This window comes from Branchiostoma belcheri, unplaced genomic scaffold (assembly GCF_001625305.1).
Source record: "Branchiostoma belcheri isolate BF01 breed outbred unplaced genomic scaffold, Haploidv18h27 scaffold8, whole genome shotgun sequence".
In the NCBI taxonomy this organism is placed as follows: Eukaryota; Metazoa; Chordata; class Leptocardii; order Amphioxiformes; family Branchiostomatidae; genus Branchiostoma; species Branchiostoma belcheri.
In genome coordinates, this window is record NW_017804464.1 from 2,359,659 (window position 1) to 2,379,480 (window position 19,822).

The 19,822-nt window shown below is 40.6% G+C and overlaps 3 protein-coding genes across 4 annotated transcripts in view; 2 read left to right on the plus strand and 1 right to left on the minus strand.

Moving 5' to 3' along the window:
* LOC109486248 (leucine-rich repeat-containing protein 7-like) overlaps positions 1 to 5,970 on the plus strand; it is a 33,587-nt gene extending 27,617 nt beyond the window's left edge. The window contains exons 19-25 of one of the 2 annotated variants that reach the window (XM_019789983.1): positions 358 to 1,309; positions 1,636 to 1,771; positions 2,096 to 2,955; positions 3,435 to 3,574; positions 3,863 to 3,955; positions 5,040 to 5,114; positions 5,678 to 5,970. In XM_019789983.1, the coding sequence (XP_019645542.1) occupies positions 358 to 1,309; positions 1,636 to 1,771; positions 2,096 to 2,955; positions 3,435 to 3,574; positions 3,863 to 3,955; positions 5,040 to 5,114; positions 5,678 to 5,776 (2,355 nt within the window). In that variant the 3' untranslated portion in view covers positions 5,777 to 5,970. The remainder of the gene's footprint in view (positions 1 to 357; positions 1,310 to 1,635; positions 1,772 to 2,095; positions 2,956 to 3,434; positions 3,575 to 3,862; positions 3,956 to 5,039; positions 5,115 to 5,677) is intronic. The other variant, XM_019789984.1, reaches the window with a different exon arrangement.
* Positions 5,971 to 6,685: 715 nt separating this feature from the next.
* Positions 6,686 to 10,641, minus strand: LOC109486344 (uncharacterized protein C19orf52-like). The gene is made up of 2 exons (XM_019790171.1): positions 10,494 to 10,641; positions 6,686 to 9,980 (listed from the first exon to the last, which is right to left on the minus strand). Exons 1-2 carry the CDS (start codon positions 10,597 to 10,599, stop codon positions 9,499 to 9,501), a joined length of 588 nt encoding a protein of 195 aa, XP_019645730.1. The 5' UTR covers positions 10,600 to 10,641; the 3' UTR covers positions 6,686 to 9,498.
* A 207-nt stretch (positions 10,642 to 10,848) lies between these two features.
* Positions 10,849 to 19,346, plus strand: LOC109486322 (protein YIPF1-like). The gene is made up of 10 exons (XM_019790139.1): positions 10,849 to 10,948; positions 11,456 to 11,498; positions 11,772 to 11,884; positions 12,225 to 12,305; positions 12,579 to 12,666; positions 13,029 to 13,148; positions 13,432 to 13,586; positions 18,119 to 18,238; positions 18,591 to 18,653; positions 19,028 to 19,346. The coding sequence occupies exons 1-10, from the start codon at positions 10,904 to 10,906 to the stop codon at positions 19,127 to 19,129; spliced, it is 930 nt and encodes a 309-aa protein (XP_019645698.1). The 5' UTR covers positions 10,849 to 10,903; the 3' UTR covers positions 19,130 to 19,346.
* Positions 19,347 to 19,822: the final 476 nt, after the last annotated feature.

Below are 19,822 nucleotides of genomic sequence, written 5' to 3' on the forward strand. Positions count from 1 at the left end.
ACATCTACATGTACATATGTAGTATGACTGTAGGTGAAGTGAGCTCGAGCCTCTAGTTGGTATCTTCCAATTTGAAAGGTGCACAGAATGAATTGGACACACACAATTTTTTTACTGCACAATGCCATCACTGAAGAATAGAGCCATGAATTGTCTATGATAAGAGTTCTGTTTTGTCTTGATACTACAGATGAAAGAGTTTTTCTTCTTTCTGTATCCTATTATGAAGAAGAAATTGCAAAGAGTGGGCGTTCTGCTATGTGACTAACAGTCTTTGGCTGTAGAAACGATATCAAGCTGATAACTGACTATTCTGATACACATCTCAACAGTGACCTATGTTTTGTCCAACTCCAGGTAATTTCAGCAACTCCCCAGTCCTCAGACTACCCCCCTGGCGAGTACTCACAAATGGCGGGTAGAATGTACGCGGTGCAGCGGGGAGAGAGGGTCAAGGAAAACCGGAAGAGCGCTCCCGTGGAGCAACTCCTGGAGGACTCGACTGCGGCGGGAAACCTGGAGGACGGGAAAATTTTCTCCTCCACTCCTGACTTGTACAGACACTCTCCTCCCTCTCAGCCCACCACCGGGGCCGACCAGAACGTCAGCCAGCCGTCCCAGGCTCCAGCAGGGCAGCAGGAACAGTTCCCAACAACCACTGTGTCTGCAGGAGACAGGACAATGCCCAGGAGCATCTCACAGGGCATCCAGACCCAGCAGTACGGCACTCTCCCCATCATGAGCAAGTCGGAGAGTACCAAAGACTTCACCTCGCACGAGTTTGTGTCGTCCACCCCTCCCTCCCAGCAGCTGCTGGTGACCACGGCGCCCAGTGTCTTACCGCAGCGGTCGCCCATGCCCAAAGTCCGACCACAGCCCCCGCCCAGGTCCATCCTCCTGAGCACCGAACAAGTCAGCAAGCTGCCCAACAGTCAGTCCAAGAGCGAAGAGCTCTCCAAGTCTGTTGGTGACTCAAGCGAGAACACGCCTCCCCCCGATGTGATTTTGTCGGACAGTGCGGTGACAAGGAGTGGGAAGGCTGGCACAAACCCTGCAGGTAAAAACACCAGCGTGAGCCGCCCACAAGACGACACCCCCCTCCCCACCAGTCTGTCCCAGGGGCAGCCAGGAGTCTCCACAGCAGCTCACACCCTGGAGAGGCTGTCTCAGCCTGTTAACATCTCCGACACCCCCATCACTCCTGGGAACTTCCAGTCCATGACTCTACAGAGACCACGGCCCTCAGTCCCTCCTTCTTATCAGCAAAGTCTTCGTTACTCCCAACTGGCCAAACTGGGCTTCCAACCAGGTGAGCTGAGGAAGGAAATAGCTCATAATGTGAATGAATGAAGACCTTAATGTATGGAAAAGGCATACACATAATTTGGCATCATGTGGATTTGATATGTAGGACCTAGTGCATCTAATCTTGATTCAAACAATTTTTTTAAAATGTCTCTAGTTTCTGTAGAACTGCAAAAACTTGTGACTCAATTTTGAAATTTGCAAAAAAGCTTCAAGTTGAGCTGATGATGTACTACTAAAAATAATCTCACTGGTGATGATTGAAAGAAACATTCTTTCCTTGTTGTCTCGACAAGTTGCCTTACCTGTGTGTTCATCCCCACCCTGCAGGGAAGAGTGCATTCCGTTTACAGCACAGTAAACTACAGGACGACACCAACCAGCCTCCCCCTCACAAGGACCCTGCAGTCAGCAGTTACAGTAAACAGCCACCACCACCCACCAGTCCACCCTCATCTCCTAACAGGTAACACCAACCTGAAGCCGAATGGGAGCCGGATCAATCCGGATCAAAGCAGATCAATTCGGCTCGATTCGGACAATTTTATCCTAGTGGGAATGGGGCTGTACTCAACAACAAAGCTTTGTGTGTTAGCATGTGAACTGTAAGTGTGCGCAGTGTATGACTAAGACTAAGAGTACTAAGAGAGGGAGAGAAGACATGATGATTTTTTTGAGAAATAAACGAGGCCCTCTTTAGTTGTTTTTCTTCTCCTTTCTTCATCTCATAAATCTTCTAAACAAACTTGCAGAATAGCCATTTCATGACCTTTTGCTTATATCTTGCCAGAACAATTGCAGGAGTGCAGCATGAAACAGTGGCTGACAAAACAAGTACGACAACGCCAACCACAACGACTACTGGTGGCCATCGCGTGGTGGTGAACTTGGAGCTGACACCAGACGGGAGGGGTTCATCTCAGATTCCCCCGGAGGAAACGCAGGTCACAAAAAATGCAGCAGAGCCGGCGGTCAAGGAGCCTGAAGAGACAGACGACTGGAGACACACGCTACTGAAGCAGATTGAAACTAGTATCATGCAGGCCAGAGAGGCTGGTTATCCAGTAAACAGTTCTGATGGTGAGTCGGATATAGAGAAACAGGGTAAGGAAGAAAGTAAAGAGGTCTACGCTAGTACAGAGGTACAGGAGGGAGTGGCTGAGGTTAAGGGTCAAGCTGCCACTCCTGAAAGTCTAGCTGAAGACAATGTGGACTCGAAGGAAAAACAGAACTACGGTTATGACGGGGATACAGAAAGTAATCACGACGAGCCGTCGGTGGATCCGACAAACGTTGCGCCGCCCAGCCAGCCGGCGGATCCAAAGTTTGCCACGACGTTCAAGCAGAGGTTAGCGTACTGGCAAACCACCACGACGGGACAGCCGCTCGAGGGGAAAGACGAGGAAAGAAAGGTCCAGCCTGGCTCCATGCACATCCCACCCACCTTTTCTACGTTCAAGAGGGTGAGCACCAGGCCGTTTTCGTACCTGGACACTGTAGAACACGAGGGGACGGACACGTACGCGGGAGGACAGGTGCCGCTGTGTGCCGCGGCCACTCTACCCAGACCAACTCCCACGTACACACAGAGTCAGGGGAACCTGGCACCACAGCCACGGCCCAGGCAGCAGCCCACGGCCAGTAGACCAGGTACATGGACATGCATGTATCTACTGTAGGACAGTAGTCTGGTTAGTCCTTATCCCTCACACATGACAGGACAGGAAAGATGGCTGACATCAAACTTGGGCAAAGCATGATGCTTCCTTGACTTCCTTGATACATAGTGAAATGTTGCCTCAGCATGGATCCCATTTTCAGCATAGCATGCCGGGTCATCCCTACTTTTCTCGATAAGGACATACAGTGTAAAAGGAACCTAAAAACCTCTGTTTCCTAGCTCGCTCACTCACTAACTATCCGGTTTATTGTCTGAAAATGGATAAGCGTAAGTTTTGAAATTAAAGGTACAAAGAGTTATTGTAGTTAATGTAGTGCTACAAACCATAGCTTCTGACACATACTACTTTTTGATAAGGGAAGTGTTGATTTTCTACCCTTGTTCTGTTTATTGCAAAACAACTGTCGCTGCTCCACACTTGTGTAATAACAACACCTTGGTGTTCCAGGTACAGGGAAGCGGCCCCCCACCCCCCCAACCAGGGTCAGTAGTGTCCTGACCTCCTCCGTCCAAAGTCTACCTGTCTCCTCTACAGCCACCTTACAGAAGAGCAGTCAGCCTCACCCAAAGTCAACATCCAACAACTATGTATGTACTTTCACTTTATTTATTTATACGGGATGATGCACTCGTTTTTACCTGTTTTTCAGACAATCCTGATATACATTAAAAATGCAATACAATAACAAATATATACATAAACATAACAAATATATGTACATTTGTATACATCCCATACAAGTCTTAGTCTCAAAGTGATATGACTGTTATGTTTTACAAATGTGTGATATGAAAGCCTTTTCATGTTGTTACCTTCTTGATAATGAAACAATCTTGAAAACATTAAATAGTACCATGTATCACTTTTGTTGACAGTTAACAGTGACCATTGAGAAGAAACCAGGGTTAGGATTCAGCATCGCAGGAGGAATTGGATCATGTGGCAATCCTTACAACCCTGACGATACTGTAAGTTAGTGTACTTCACAGCAGTAACCACCGTAACAGATAGGAAAGTTTAATGTTCTAGTGAGTTAGATGTTCAAGAGTTAGGTGTAACTAGAAAGGCCGACATTTGCTTTGGAGCAAATACAGCAATGGCTTCACCACATTTTACGACATGGCAGGGAAAGAATGAGAAACACAAGGGAAAACAATGCTTTACATTGATATAACTATAGTATGAAGTAACATACAACTAAGACTACAACAGTTGGATAGCTATTCCCTACATTATTGGTTAGGATTTTTAATTGCATAATGCAAACTGTTGATTTTCAAGAAAAAAGAAGCGTTCATGCCCCGCATTCCAATGCTGGAGCAGGAAAGCTTAAAATACCTACCAAAACACTTGAATACAGACCTACTGTCAGTATGGAATGGCTCTGTGCAGGTATTAATTAAGTTACGCCTGTTAAATTCCAACAGCCAATCAGCAAGGAGAATAGAGGAAAGCTGCATGCCTATTGGTTGATGCCCTGCATTCCATTGTGATGACTCATGCCCAAATGTGGTAACACTGCACACTAACTCAGTAATACATTTGCTATAACACAGCCAAAAAACTCAAATAAAACCATTCTAAAAGCCTGTATCACAAAAATTAAAAAAACGCCTAGGGGTATTTGCCTACTGTACCTCCATACCAAATTTCAGGTCCTTAGGCCCCAAAATGAAGAAGCTGAATCCATTTAAAGAAATGGCAGGAGGAGAAGGAGGAGAAGAAGAAACATCAGAAAAAGCAATATGGGTTCACCACCACTTCGTGGTGTGGTGAACCCATAACAAGTTGTTTGGTGTAAATGTAGCAAGCTGCCGCTGCACCGCTTGCCTGTGAAGCTGGTGTGTTACACTGAAGGGCTGTTATACCAGTACATGTACAGATACAGAAACTGTTGCTGATTGTCAAAATGAACAAATTGTCTTCTGAAGTCTGCATCTTTCATCAATCTCACTCCAATGAAATATATTGTAGGTGTGGCATTGATAACACATGTAACATGGCTGAGACTAACCTATAAGTAATGCACTGTTCTGTGTTTCTGTAATCCAGGGAATTTTTGTAACCAAAATCCTACCCGGAGGGCCGGCTGACGGCAAGTTGTCCCCAGGAGACAAGATATTACAGGTATACAAATCACATTAATGGAAAAACCTGAAGTTTGCTTCATCTTAATCCTACGAAATTCTCCCTGAAGGCTACATGACATGTTGTAAGATCCAGGGTATTAGTTTTTGCACATAAAAGATTATCGTATGGACATTTACCTGTAAATTTGTCATTTAAAACGTCACTATGAGAGATTTATTATCTGAATGTTCATGACATATTCAGCTTGCTTTAAAATGACTTGCTTTATGTATTCATAAGTTTCTTGTCCCAGATACTAGTATTGTATGTCTCAAATGCATAATAGTTTGATATGATCTACATTGTAGTGGGACAATGACATACTCATTGTACCCTTGTGAGAAAGTCTTTGTTTGTATACTGTTGCTTATTCATGTTTTAACTTAAACAAGTAATTTTTTATTGTTATAATATATAGTCATCTAAACAGTTGTTTCCTAGATGTTTACCAGAAGTTTTTCTTTTCTTTGTGTCTTGCAATTGAGAGCATATTTTAGTTGTTAATCTATGTATTGAATGAATGTTTTGAGACCATTTTTCTCCCCCCATATGTGTGTCAGGTGGAGCAGTATGACTTTACCCAGGTGGAGCATGACCAGGCCGTGATGCTGCTGAGAGCCATGCCGAGATCGGTCACCCTCGTCATCGAGAGAAGATAGGATAGAGGTGCCACCTACATGTAGCAGTCCATGTGGAAATTGCCAAACTTACAGTAGTGTGGAATATTCGTAGGACAAATGCTGTGTGCCTGAGAAAAGTTTCAGGTACAGGTATACTTGAAGCACATGTCTGGATCTGTCCCTCGACAATTTTAAGGCCCATTCTCATTATGGTAAAATTGTTTGATTGACCCGAATTGATTCGCTTTTTTCCGGCTTTGATCCAGCTTGATCTGGCTCAAAGCCAGATCAAAGCAAATCAATTCGGCTTGATCTGGACAATTTTATCCTTGTGGCAATGGGGCCTTACAGGCACAGAAACAGGTAGTGTGCACTGGTACACAGCCCTTTCCATAGCACGGTTCTTTGAACATGTTAGGTATGGTCTCAGAGGTTTGCATGTTGCTGGGTCCCTCTGCATCTTCATATCTTGGAATATATGAAGAAGAAATTCCTTATCTGCAATATTGTCAACACAAAGAATTGAACTTACCTAAATTATTGACTGCACGATACCAGCCTTTTTTAAGGGACGAGTCCACAGCATTTACATTGTATGAGTGATCAGTGGATGAAATTTATCATTCATCACTATTTTAAAACATTGCCATTGGAAGGCTAGTTCAATTTATGGTGGAAGAATGTTAGTACATGTAATAAGGGTCAGGTATTTACTCACTGTGTTGGACATGTATTTTTTTTGGTAAAATCTACATTGTAGTACCAAACATGCACATGTATACAACATGACAACTTACGAGACTATCCCTAATGCTTTTGTTGGGCTTGTCAAGAGTTTTCAGTTCTGCGAGTCTTGCTTAACCTTATGCAATCTAAGGGTGCTGTATGATGCTTTTGACATCTGAGTGCAAAGATTTGATTTCTGTGGTGTTTTGTTTAGTAACTTAAACAAAATCCCTCCTTATACCTACCTCATCTGCCAACTGCCCTGTTTAGTAGAGTTTACATTTCTGAAATGCAATACAGGGTTTTAGTAGTCAAATATCTGTTGTCAAGGACATCATTGTCTTCCTTCTTTTGAATGCTTGCCAGTTTTAGTTGTTCACCTCAACAAAAATGTGTTTTGACCCAAGCCCTGAGAAGGAACGAAGGTACAGAATACCAGTGAAGCTGGATTCACATCAAACTACATGTAATAAAGACAGTTGCAGTCAATCTATCAACCTATCCATAAACAATTTTTGGTGTTAACATATTGTGGCAGTATTAATCATATTGACAATACTTGCTGAATAGCATAGTGTGACATATTGTTTCCAGGCCACACAAGCACAAGCCCAAACAACTTGCCAATAAACTTTGTGCCAATAGCTTCTATCATGAGAAATGTGGTTTTAGGATGAAATTGTACATGTATTTGTACATTGGCTATGCCACATTTGGTCCAGTAACAGCATTATTGACTAGTATCAGTTTCTAAAGTGACCAAACATCATTTTAGTATTTGTGCTGTTGTTTGAGGAAATACGGTGAAATAAAATGAAGGCACTTTCCCTACCCATATTCCCCTGGTGCCATCAGTAATAGGCCACTCCCAGGCCATGTTCTTTCAATTTTGCAATAAAGAAAAAAAGGCAATTTTCACCTAAAACCCAGACTACCTCCCCATCTAACTTATCATTCCGTTACACTATATTAAAGATTTAGTTAGGCCAGACTGGATGTAAATATGAAAAAAGGTGATCGGAAACCGAGAAATTCATGTACCAGTAGTAGGTGTAGAGTTTCAAAGTGAATGTAATATTTGTTTTACCTGAAATAATCTTCTATGGGTATAAAGTATTCCTGTTATACCAATCTTAGAATAGACTCTGGGTTTTGCTGTGTTGTGCTAATGTATCTATTGGGAATTCTCTGGACCTAGTATGTATATTTAGAAAGATGCTGAAGAGATGATGATGAAAGTTCCTTTCCGAGATAAGCAAATTATAAAGTAACTTAATATTTAAAGTGTTCAAGATTTGTCTTAACCATCTCCCTGCTGTTTTCAGCTGTAAACAATACAATGGTGGGATCATAGATGGGCCCACAACAGAGGGAAGGTTAAATAGATATGTGAGGGAGGTGGGTGCCACACTGAGTGAATGAAACTGTGTATGTAGATGTTGTGATCTTTCTTTTAAAGTTGTACAAAATCTTTTCATAGTGTTACAGTTAGATGAAGAGCCAAGGTGTGCTCATTTTGATGGTTTCTATTTAAGACAAGATTTTGATAAGAAAGAAGAAGAAGTACTAAGTATGTATCGACAGTCTCTGCATGAAGATCCATTGGAGGTTTGTGAAGAATTTATTCTACGTTGTCATCCACTGTTGCATTATAAGGCTAGTGTATTAGCAGACACTACCTAACCCATTACATGCATACAATGTATGACTGTGATTGAGAAACAAGTATTGGGTGGCAAGGCAGATATGTATTGTGTATATACTACAATGTTCCTTTTATTGTAAGTTGTATATTTTTTTGTGACCCAATTGTGTCTTCAATGCAGCTATTTGTCCAGTTTTATGGATTTTATTCTAGTTCCTCTGTAGCATGGTGCATAAATATGGTACCTAGTCAAATGGCTGGTAAGCAAGGTTTTAGTTAATGACTTGTACTGTAGGCTGGTTTACATACTGTATGTTGTACCTCTCGTAATGTCTCTTTGCAATCTCTACTTCTCTACCTATTACTGTGTACCATGTGTCAGTGGCACAATTTTAAAAACAAATTTTGTTTTGAATTTTTAACATTCCTCACTTACTTACTTACTTACTAAGTGTATGGTGATCTTTTCTGATAGGAAGTGATTTTAAATACTTTTTATTGGGAAAGTTCTGCTGCTGAACAATGATGTTATGTATTCCATACTACTCTGCTAAAATGTGTTTTACTGAATGACTTTGTAACTAGGCAATGGATGCACCAATATGTCATTTCTTTAAAGAGGATACAAGAATTAAAAAAAACTACAGCTTGTTTGAAATGTTAATAACTGCAATGCCATTTCTTGCAAAGTAAAGAGAGCAAATGTATAAAAGTGCAAAGTTCATGGTGTTTTGGGAAAAAAGATTTTACACATCTTGTTATTCAATATTGCAATGCTACAGTCTGATCAGTCACTGGGTAGTCATGGATTTTGGTGATATGTTCATCAGTCTGTTGATTTACATATTCAATTAAACTTTTACCACTTATACTTGATGTTCTTGTGTTATCTTTGCATGTTACCTAGGTAGGTATTAGATCTACCAGAATGACACACCTCTGCAAGGTTCAGAAAAGCCATGTGACAAGTCTCACTGGGTCACCGGGGTCAATCTATCGAAGAAGACCAGATTGACTGGTTGGAAGCTCTACGTGTGAGAACAATTCTTTATGTTGGAACAGAATTTTTAACTTTGTACTCTGCAAGGTTAGTATTCCTGGTATAATTATATCTAACCCATATGTCAAATCTCTGCAAGGTTTCTGAACACACAAAAGTGTATCTAATTTCAAAGAATGTGTAGGTTAAACAGAAGTTCACATACCGGTAAGCATCTTAGCTTGCCATGAAGAAACTTTATTACACCATCAGTCATTAAACATTTCAAGTCAATCTCAATGGCCTAGAATTGCATCTTTTCTCCTACCATGGCCAAACTAGATGAAAATACAATGTAGTCAGCACATCATACTTATGCCATGTAACAACCAGGTACTCAACTCTTCATTTCTACAGACTAAACTCCTCAGAGTTAACGTCAAAGTCTGCCATTTTCTGGTCCAACACGAGCCAGCGGCCACAAAAGCCTACATCAACAACTCTTTCATGGAAGGACAGCCACTGTGGTTTCAGGTATTTGCACTGAGCAGCGTACACATTACAGTCCTTTTCATAGTCTGCCGTCCACACTATGGAAACCACTCCCAGTGTCGTGTATCGTAGCGTTCCATCGTTCATATGGCCTATGAGAGTCTGTACATGGCGGTCAGATGTTGGGTTCCTAATAGCGTTACTGAGCTGGAGAAGGTCATTGGAGGAGTGTAGGAGAGCCTGCTGGAAGGACTGGTATGACGGGTTGGTCTTGTACGCGTACACGGTGCCCGTGATCCCCGCCAGAAGGAATGTGGAGCGGACGGGGTGTTTCCTCATGTCCTTCGCTGCCTCCACAGCCACATCACCGTAGTCACTCAGGAGGCTCTTGGCCCAGAGAGCTGAAATGACAGTAGAAACTTGATTCTGACTTAGGTTTACATCTAGAGTAGAGTAGAGTAGTCTCATCATGTACATTTGGGCTGAAGTAAAGTTTACGGCCTAAGGCATGATTTTTCAGTCCGACATCCAAGCATGTTGTCCACTATAGGTCAGGTGTAGGTGGTGTCAGTTTGCTGCTACATACAGGTGGTTATAACAAGATTTGGGCCATCTAGCGACTCAGTTGCAAACTGTGACATGTATTAAACTTAGTAGCAAACATGGTTTATGAAATTCAAATATAACTTATCGAAAGGTATTTGCAAAGTACTTTATGGCCTAATCTAGCTACAGTCATTATATAGCATAAATTTCGTCCGCTCAGTGCCGTAACTAAATTCTTCTATCAGACTCAGAGAGGAGAGGGAGGGAGGGGGTTGGAGAAGAAATATGGACTATCTGGACGTGTGGATAATAAACGATAAAACTAAAAGTTCGCGTGAAGGCACGGTAACTTCACCAGACCGTCTTACCTAGCCGCTCCAGTCTGCCGCCCCTGTATCTGTCTATAAACCGCAGAACGGACAGCGGAGTTCGGAGTTTCAGCAGAAACAGCGCCATGATGGGCACGTTTGTCATTGACCTCCGACCTTCACGACAATTTTGGTCAGCGCCACTGAGATTATGGGGAGGAGAGACATTATTGATATATGATATCAAACCATTTTTAGATTTTTACCCTTTATTTTCATACTATACAAAATAAACCATTTTATGTATAAATTTTCAAAGCATTTTTGTGGAATGTTTGTCTAATATTGTGGAATATTTTCCCTAAAAGGTAATGTTTGTAAAAAGAGAACTCCACATAAATGAATGGTAGATCCCAAAATCTCGTACTCAGGGCACTTCCCGACAGTACCCTGTGTACGAGAAGACGAAGATGGCTGACCCAGGAAGACAAACTGTTGTTGACGTGGCTTCACAGGTTGTATTTTCGATATTTGAACTTCAGGGAAGCTTAAAGATGTGTCTCATACTACTTAGAGCCTTTCTTGTAGTTTATGACACGGGTTTGAGTCGGTGACATGCACCTTTTATCCGTTATTTGGCAGATTAATCTAGGCCAAATTATGCCAAAATATTAAAGGACCCTTGATTTTGCCTGAGGCATATTTGACATACTAAGGCCTTATAAACTTGCCCGTCACAGTAGTTGCCTATGTTAAATCCTGTTTGGGTGATAGGGCCAAAGTATTCAGCTTCTTTGATATCCGCCCCAAATTGAAAACACAGAAAAAAATATATATTAAATTGTTATAGATATTGTTATTATTATCTATCATAATGATTACAAAATGTGTTCAAAGTTTATAACGTTATCTATATAAGAAATGTAAACTGTCATTTGCATACTTGTAATTGTAATTGTAATTGTAATAGCAATGAGAAGTAAATGATTTTAACCATGATTTTTGCTATTTCTCGTTTTCAGGAAAAAGGAGACCAGATATCTTCTGATGACTTGCAGTTTCATGGTTTGTAATTATTAGGGAAATTTCACTACAGATATCCATGCTAAGCTTAATACAAATTTTTGCGAGTTTAGTGTCTCCTTCTATTTTCGTCTAACAAAACATCTCAGAAAACTGGCCAGTAGCCAGCAGGAATTACTATTATATGTTGATATGCAATATGACGCATGGAGGAATTCAGGAAGCTTATACTATATAACGTTATAGTTATACATGTAGTTTACATGTACTTCCAGAAGTTTGAAATCCTATCAAATTTCTTCTTCCTCTCTGCAGACTTCAGTGGTGCCACCCTGAGTGATGGGGGAGGGGGGCTACCAGGGGACAGGACCAGCCGGATGTCCAGCGATGACGAACCTTTACTGGACGCAGACTCGGACCAAGCAGAGGTCAGGGATCGTCCATTAATTTTAGCCACTGGGAGTACTTGGAGGATGTCCCTATATCCAGTATAACATCAGAGAATGCTAGCTTGAGTTACAAGGCCATTGCTAGAGCCTGTGTAAAAATATGACATAATTGTACTGTAAGCTAATATTTCTATGATGGCACATATTATTTTTAAGGCAAATAATAGTTTTAATATTAAAGCTTGTTCAGGATAAAAATAAACAAATTGAGGTCGAATACAAAATTACTGTAGATGAATAAATAGGTAGATAAACTCTTGTAGTTGTTTTCAATGTGTGACAGATATTAATTATTTGATGATGCAACCTCCACTGACAGCTTCTAGGTGGACAAAAGAAGCAGTCACCATTCTGGACCTTTGAGTATTACCAGGATTTCTTTGATGTGGACACTTATCAGGTATTTCTTTGTATTTGATTATCTTTAGATGAAAAATTCCTTTGTACATATACATGTATGTTTATGTATCAGCATCCTTTCGTCAAGAACAGTGCTACATGCAATTCTTTTCCTTCAGAATTCTTTTATTTAGTATTGCACGTTTTTGTTATTGACAAATTGTCTAATTGAGTTTCCAAGGACTAGATGATTACCTATCTACCGGTAGAATAATATCCTGTGACCGTTATGCATGACTGATAATATTACCCATCCTTGTCCTGTCTGCTGCAGGTGTTACACCGTATCCTGGGCTCCATGCTGCCCAGACCAGGGAAGAACTTCCTCCTGACACACGTCCGACCAAATCCTGACATCTACGGTAAAGACTTCTTCTTTTACTGCTCAGCCCTTGCTCCTTAGGACCATAAGCAACTTTCTCCACTAAAGCTTATTAAATAAGTACATGTAACGCATGACTATTACAACAAGCCTTGAACAAGGGGAAGGTAAGACATTGTGACCTGTGCAAGACCTTACACACATCAAGTCCAGTTTGGGAAAGCTTGTACTTACTGTACAAAACTGTGTTACACCTAAAGCTAGGTTTACTGGTATGCAAAACAAAAAATACGCTGATGAAATGTAGGCAACATATTTTGCGTGTGGAAAAGACAAGACTGGTGAAGCTGGACATGTATTTCACATGAGCAGTAGGCATGACAGTGTTGTGTGTGTCCTTAGGTCCATTCTGGGTGTGCCTGACGTTAGTCTTCACCACGGCCATCAGTGGGAACCTGGCTAACTACTTCAGTGTAGCCAGCAGCGGGTCTGAGTACCACTGGGTCTATGACTTCCACAAAGGTACAGTCTACTGGCTTCTATCCTAGGTTGTACAGATATGTAGTACCAGTAGAATACAATGTGGACTTGTAAGAACTGAATTTCTATATAATGATTATTGTTACTTTTATTCTACGTCTTTCTTGTTGATTGTTAAATGATGTCCATGGCTTTTTAATGTTTTCCTACTACAAATGTCTGCAACATTGCAGGTTGCTTAATTTTTCTTCCGCAATATTGAAACTGTCCCTGCAAAATGCAGACTGCAGGTGGGTACTTCTAACACTGGTGTGTGTTGTTACAGTTACCCTTGCAGCAGCAGCGATCTTCAGCTATGCCTGGCTTGTCCCCACGGCTCTGTGGGGCTTCCTGTGGTGGAGAAACTCTCAGTCTCACTTCACCTTCCTGGAGATCATCTGTGTCTACGGATACTCACTGTCCATCTATGTTCCTATATCGGTGGGTATATGTTAAAATCATCTATTCTAGTGGTCACATATGCCTTGTTACATATGCATGTAACAATGTACTACTAGATAGATGTTGATGTTGTAATGCTACACTAGTTAGTAAAAACCTGACTTAAAGGTAGACAATATGTAAAAATTATTGGTACTTGTTAGGAAAATTTTTTAACCGTGCGTTGGTAGTCTGCACTGATAGTTCTAAATGTGGTTTACAGATCCTGCGTAAAGTTAATCTTGTCTGTCTTAAGAGCGAATGTCTGTAAGGATCAAACAATGGTGGCAGGGGTCAAAAAATCGATTTGGCTCAAACTTTGCACAGTGATAGTACTTGGCCCACAACCCCTCAAAATAGCTTTCTTTCCGGTCAGCACCGATCGTTGCCATGGTAACGGGCCAAACAAGTTTCGGGGCCATTTTCCCTGATTTAGACATGTGAAAAACATGAAATTTGGCATAGTTTAAGGCACGATTACGAGCAAGTGCTTTAATATTATGGAAAAACAAAGGATGGGCTTAAAAGACCAACTTATCCGCTATTCTAGAATAGCTTTGAAATTTTCAAGAAGTTCGTTTGAAGGACCTGGGCAACCCTAACACAATACAGTGTTTGAGGCTGATGAAAAAGCGTTATTTCTGCCCAACTTTGAAGTGCTGTAAGTCCAAAGATGGTGATTTTTTTTGCTTCGAATTTGAATCATAGATACATAAACATATGTGCTATAAAATGCATGGTTGCAAACTTTGGGCACTTCTTTGGTTGTCACGTGGTTGTCCTTAGAAGTAGGTCAAATTTTGAATTTGAGGGAAAATATGATTTTCAGCCATGTTCAGGATACTATATCTACAAAAGAAAGAAAGCAATCTGATAAATTCTTTTGCCCAAAGTAACACTATGTCTTGTCTATTAAATGAATACTTGTGGAGGTTGAAGTCTTGTGTCGTTGGTGTGCACTTGTCCCTCAAAGTAGGCCATATTTTGGACATGTACAGAAATTGACATATACGCCTATGTTTGAAGCTCTAGAAATAGCAAAGTGGGATGTCATTTGAATTCAATCTTTGCAGGGAAGTACATATATGTATTGTGTATCAATTGAATACTTGTGGAGGTTGGGGTCATGTGTCGTTGGTGTGCACTTGTCCCTAAAAGTAGGCCATATTTTGGACATGTACAGAAATTGACATATACGGCTATGTTTGAAGCTCTAGAAATAGCAAAGTGGGATGCTATTTGAATTCAATCTTTGCAGGGAAGTACATATATGTATTGTGTATCAAATGAATACTTGTGGAGGTTGGGGCCTTGTGTCGTTGGTGTGCACTTGTCCCTAAAAGTAGGCCATATTTTGGACATGTACAGAAATTGACATATATGGCTTTGTTTGAAGCTCTAGAAATAGCAAAGTGGGATGTCATTTGAATTCAATCTTTGCAGGGAAGTACATATATGTATTGTGTATCAAATGAATACTTGTGGAGGTTGGGGCCTTGTGTCGTTGGTGTGCACTTGTCCCTAAAAGTAGGCCATATTTTGGACATGTACAGAAATTGACATATACGGCTATGTTTTAAGCTCTAGAAATAACAAAGTAGGATGTCATTTGAATTTAATCTTTGCAGGAAAGTACATGTATGTATTGTGTATCAAATAAATACTTGGGGAAGTTGGGGTCTTGTGTTGTTGGTGTTCACTTGTCCCTAAAAGTAGGCCATACTTTGGACATGTACAGAAATTGACATATACGCCTATGTTTTAAGCTCTAGAAATAACAAAGTAGGATGTCATTTGAATTCAATCTTTGCGGGGAAGTACATATATTTTTAGTGTATCAAATGAATACTTGTGGAGGTTGGTGCCTTGTGTCGTTGGTGTGCACTTGTCCCTAAAAGTAGGCCATATTTTGGACATGTACAGAAATTGACATATACGGCTATGTTTAAAGCTCTAGAAATAACAAAGTAGTATGTCATTTGAATTTAATCTTTGCAGGAAAGTACATGTATGTATTGTGTATCAAATGAATACTTTTGGAGGTTGGGGCCTTGTGTCGTTGGTGTGCACTTGTCCCTAAAAGTAGGCCATATTTTGGACATGTACAGAAATTGACATATATGGCTATGTTTGAAGCTCTAGAAATAGCAAAGTGGGATGTCATTTGAATTCAATCTTTGCGGGGAAGTACATATATTTTTAGTGTATCAAATGAATACTTGTGGAGGTTGGGGCCTTGTGTCGTTGGTGTGTACTTGTCCCTAAAAGTAGGCCATATTTTGAACATGTACAGAAATTAGCAAAAACGGCTATGTTTGAAGGTCTAGAAATTACGAAGTAGGAAGTCATTTTAATCCAATCTTTTAAGAGGAGTGTTACATATATGCATTGTGTATCAAAAAAGGGCTTGTGGGGGTTGGGTTCTTGTGTCGTTGTTGTATAGTTATCACTAGAAGTAGGCCATATTTTAAACATTTACAGAAATAGGTAATAAACAAAAAAGGAAGCCCTTAGTCAATACTATAATAAAAACATGGTAGAAGGATGAGTCTGAAAATAAATTCACTTTGGTATTTTCATCAGCTGGATCAAAAACAGCCCAAAATCCAAATTTGGGGACAAGTGCGGAAAATGACCTACTTCGAGGTTGCCCAAAGACTGAAATCTGCCTGTACATCAAGTTTATACCTATTTCGTACAAGTTTATGCATTGGTCTAATAATATCCTGAAGTATTTGTCGTTACGTTAAAGCAGTTGGCGGTGACCGCGTCCTAAACTTTGCCAATTTCCGTGTTGTAGAGACGCAAAAATCTGTCAAAATGGCCCTAAACTTGAATGGGCTGTTGCCATGGCAACAATGGGTTTTGAGCGGAAAGAAGGCTATTTCAAGGGGTTGTGGGCGAAGTACTATAACTGTGCAAAATATGAGCCAAATCGATTTTTGACCTCGCTCACTATTGTTTGATCATTACAGACATTTGCTCTTTAAAAAAATGGCCTACTTTTAGGGACAGGTATACAACAACGACACAAGAACCCAACCTCCACAAGCCCTTATTTGATACACAATACATATATTGATACACAATACATATATGTACTCCTCTTAAAAGATTGAATTAAAATGACTTCCTACTTCGTCATTTCTAGACCTTCAAACATAGCCGTTTTGCTAATTTCTGTACATGTCCAAGATGTGGCCTACTTTGAGGGACAAGTGCACACCAACGACACAAGGCCCCAACCTCCACAAGTATTCATTTGATACATAATACATATATGTACTTCCCTGCAAAGATTGAATTCAAATAGACATCCTAACTTTGTTATTTCTAGAGCTTCAAACATAGCCGTATATGTCAATTTCTGTACATGTCCAAAATATGGCCTACTTTTAGGGACAAGTGCACACCAACGACACATGACCCCAACCTCCACAAGTATTCAATTGATACACAATACATATATGTACTTCCCTGCAAAGATTGAATTCAAATGACATCCCACTTTGCTATTTCTAGAGCTTCAAACATAGGCGTATATGTCAATTTCTGTACATGTCCAAAATATGGCCTACTTTGAGGGACAAGTGCACACCAACGACACAAGACTTCAACCTCCACAAGTATTCATTTAATAGACAAGACATAGTGTTACTTTGGGCAAAAGAATTTATCAGATTGCTTTCTTTCTTTTGTAGATATAGTATCCTGAACATGGCTGAAAATCATATTTTCCCTCAAATTCAAAATTTGACCTACTTCTAAGGACAACCACGTGACAACCAAAGAAGTGCCCAAAGTTTGCAACCATGCATTTTATAGCACATATGTTTATGTATCTATGATTCAAATTCGAAGCAAAAAAAATCACCATCTTTGGACTTACAGCACTTCAAAGTTGGGCAGAAATAACGCTTTTTCATCAGCCTCAAACACTGTATTGTGTTAGGGTTGCCCAGGTCCTTCAAACGAACTTCTTGAAAATTTCAAAGCTATTCTAGAATAGCGGATAAGTTGGTCTTTTAAGCCCATCCTTTGTTTTTCCATAATATTAAAGCACTTGCTCATAATCGTGCCTTAAACTATGCCAAATTTCATGTTTTTCACATGTCTAAATCAGGGAAAATGGCCCCGAAACTTGTTTGGCCCGTTACCATGGCAACGATCGGTGCTGACTGGAAAGAAAGCTATTTTGAGGGGTTGTGGGCCAAGTACTATCACTGTGCAAAGTTTGAGCCAAATCGATTTTTTGACCCCTGCCACCATTGTTTGATCCTTACAGACATTCGCTCTTAAGACAGTGTTACAAACAGTAAATAAAATATGTGCAAATTCTTGGTATTTTGTAACACTCTTATAACATGTATGTTATAAAAGTGTTACTGTAAAGAAAGAAATAACTGGACAAATGTAATCCTTTAAAAAAACTGTGAGCATCTGGCATTCAGGCTAGACGAACCCTGACCCTACTATCCAATATTAAAAGTTATTTATATTTATCTGGTTGTTAACTGTCTTGTCTGGCTCAGGTGCTGTGGGCTATCCCTGTCCCTGCTGTCCAGTGGGCCCTGGGGCTGGTGGGCATGCTGCTGTCTGGATCTGTACTGGTCATGACCTTCTGGCCTGCTGTCAGGGATGATGAGAGAAAGGTACACATCACTTCTGTACAGTGATTAGGATTTGTATGACTCAGTAATTTATCCGCTATAGTAGCCATACATGTAATGATTAAACGTTTTTGTGTCATGTATGTGAGATGTTAGGACATTGGAGTATACAACTATGTGATACTGTGAGATTGAAATATCTCAAATTAAATGGTCATTGCTCATACCACAAACAGGAAATTGAAGGCTTAGTTTACCTAAACTAATGTAATAACATGCCTCATTTTTCTTTTCATCCTCTTCAAACTTGATTTGATTGGTGGAAACATGATAATTCTGCCTACATGTATCATGTCTTGCTGTCCTTGGTAACCATTAAATTGTGTTCTTCTAGGTGACGTATTTGACGTTGGTTCTGATCTTCATTCTGCATGGACTACTTGCAGTGGGTTTCATGGTAAGTACATAGCTTCAAGACTTGTTATTATAAACTTCCATGAAGTATGTGCTGTTTCATCTGGCTGTGTGTATTTGTGCATGTGGATAAGGGTTTGCTTTACTGTAGTTGAGATGCTTGCTTTGTGATGGTATTTGGCATGTAGTTAGGCATTGGTATCCCAAAGATGCATAATTGTGATTAGTGGGCCCCCTAGCAGCGTCTTTCCTTGGAACTTCCAGTTTTTCTAGCTTTTGTTCCTGAAATGCAGTGGTTTAGATTTTTGGTGGCAGATAGCTTTCGGGGCTTATAAGACTGCATCCCCTATCAGGTTGTTAGTAGACATTTCAACTATGTATAGCCTTACAGTCACTAACCCTGCTGTTTTGTTGCAGCTGTATTTCTTCAGTGTCCCACTCCAGGTGGGCCCGGTCACTCCTCAGCCACACAGGACAACTATTGCTCCTGGACCAGCTGTCCCCACAACCAAACCATAACCATCATGTCCCCACAAAACAACATGGCTATCATGGACTGCCTGAGTTCTTCTCTGGCCTTCTACAGTCTATGACCAATGGTTAAATCCTAGTTAGGCTCAAGGCTTATTTGTAAATGTACAGAAGTCTCTGTCACACAAGTCTTATTTGTGAGCTGACTCGGCTTTATTTTTGCTGCAGAGTGTTCTTTTCTGCAGAGCTGCCTTCTTTCTGTGGTGTGCACCAGTCTGGCCTCTCCTGATTTCAGTTGCATGGTCAATGTAGATTGTTTTGAAGGAATACCATAAAATGCTTTCTTCATCTGGGGCTAGGTTAGTGTTCTAGCCAGCCTGAATTTTTTTCATCCTCTCAATTTTCTTTGGCGTAACACCATGTCAAATGCCGCCGACAGGGCAATACTAGCGGAGTCTGGGAACATTTTGCTTCCCTGTGAAAATGTTGAACTCCTGACCCTCTGAAATGCTATTTCCTGCATTTTGCTTGTAGACTAAGCTTAGTTCAATGATCTCTTGCCATATCTTGACATGCCGTCAGCACCAAAGATGACAGATTGGGCAAAATGTTTGTCCATCAGGAGCTGTGAAATTCTGTCAAATGACGGAAAGATGGATACTGGCTAGTACACTGGGCAAGACGGTGCAAGCTGGTCAGTCTAGGCAAAGGGATACTGGATAGTACATACTATACACATGT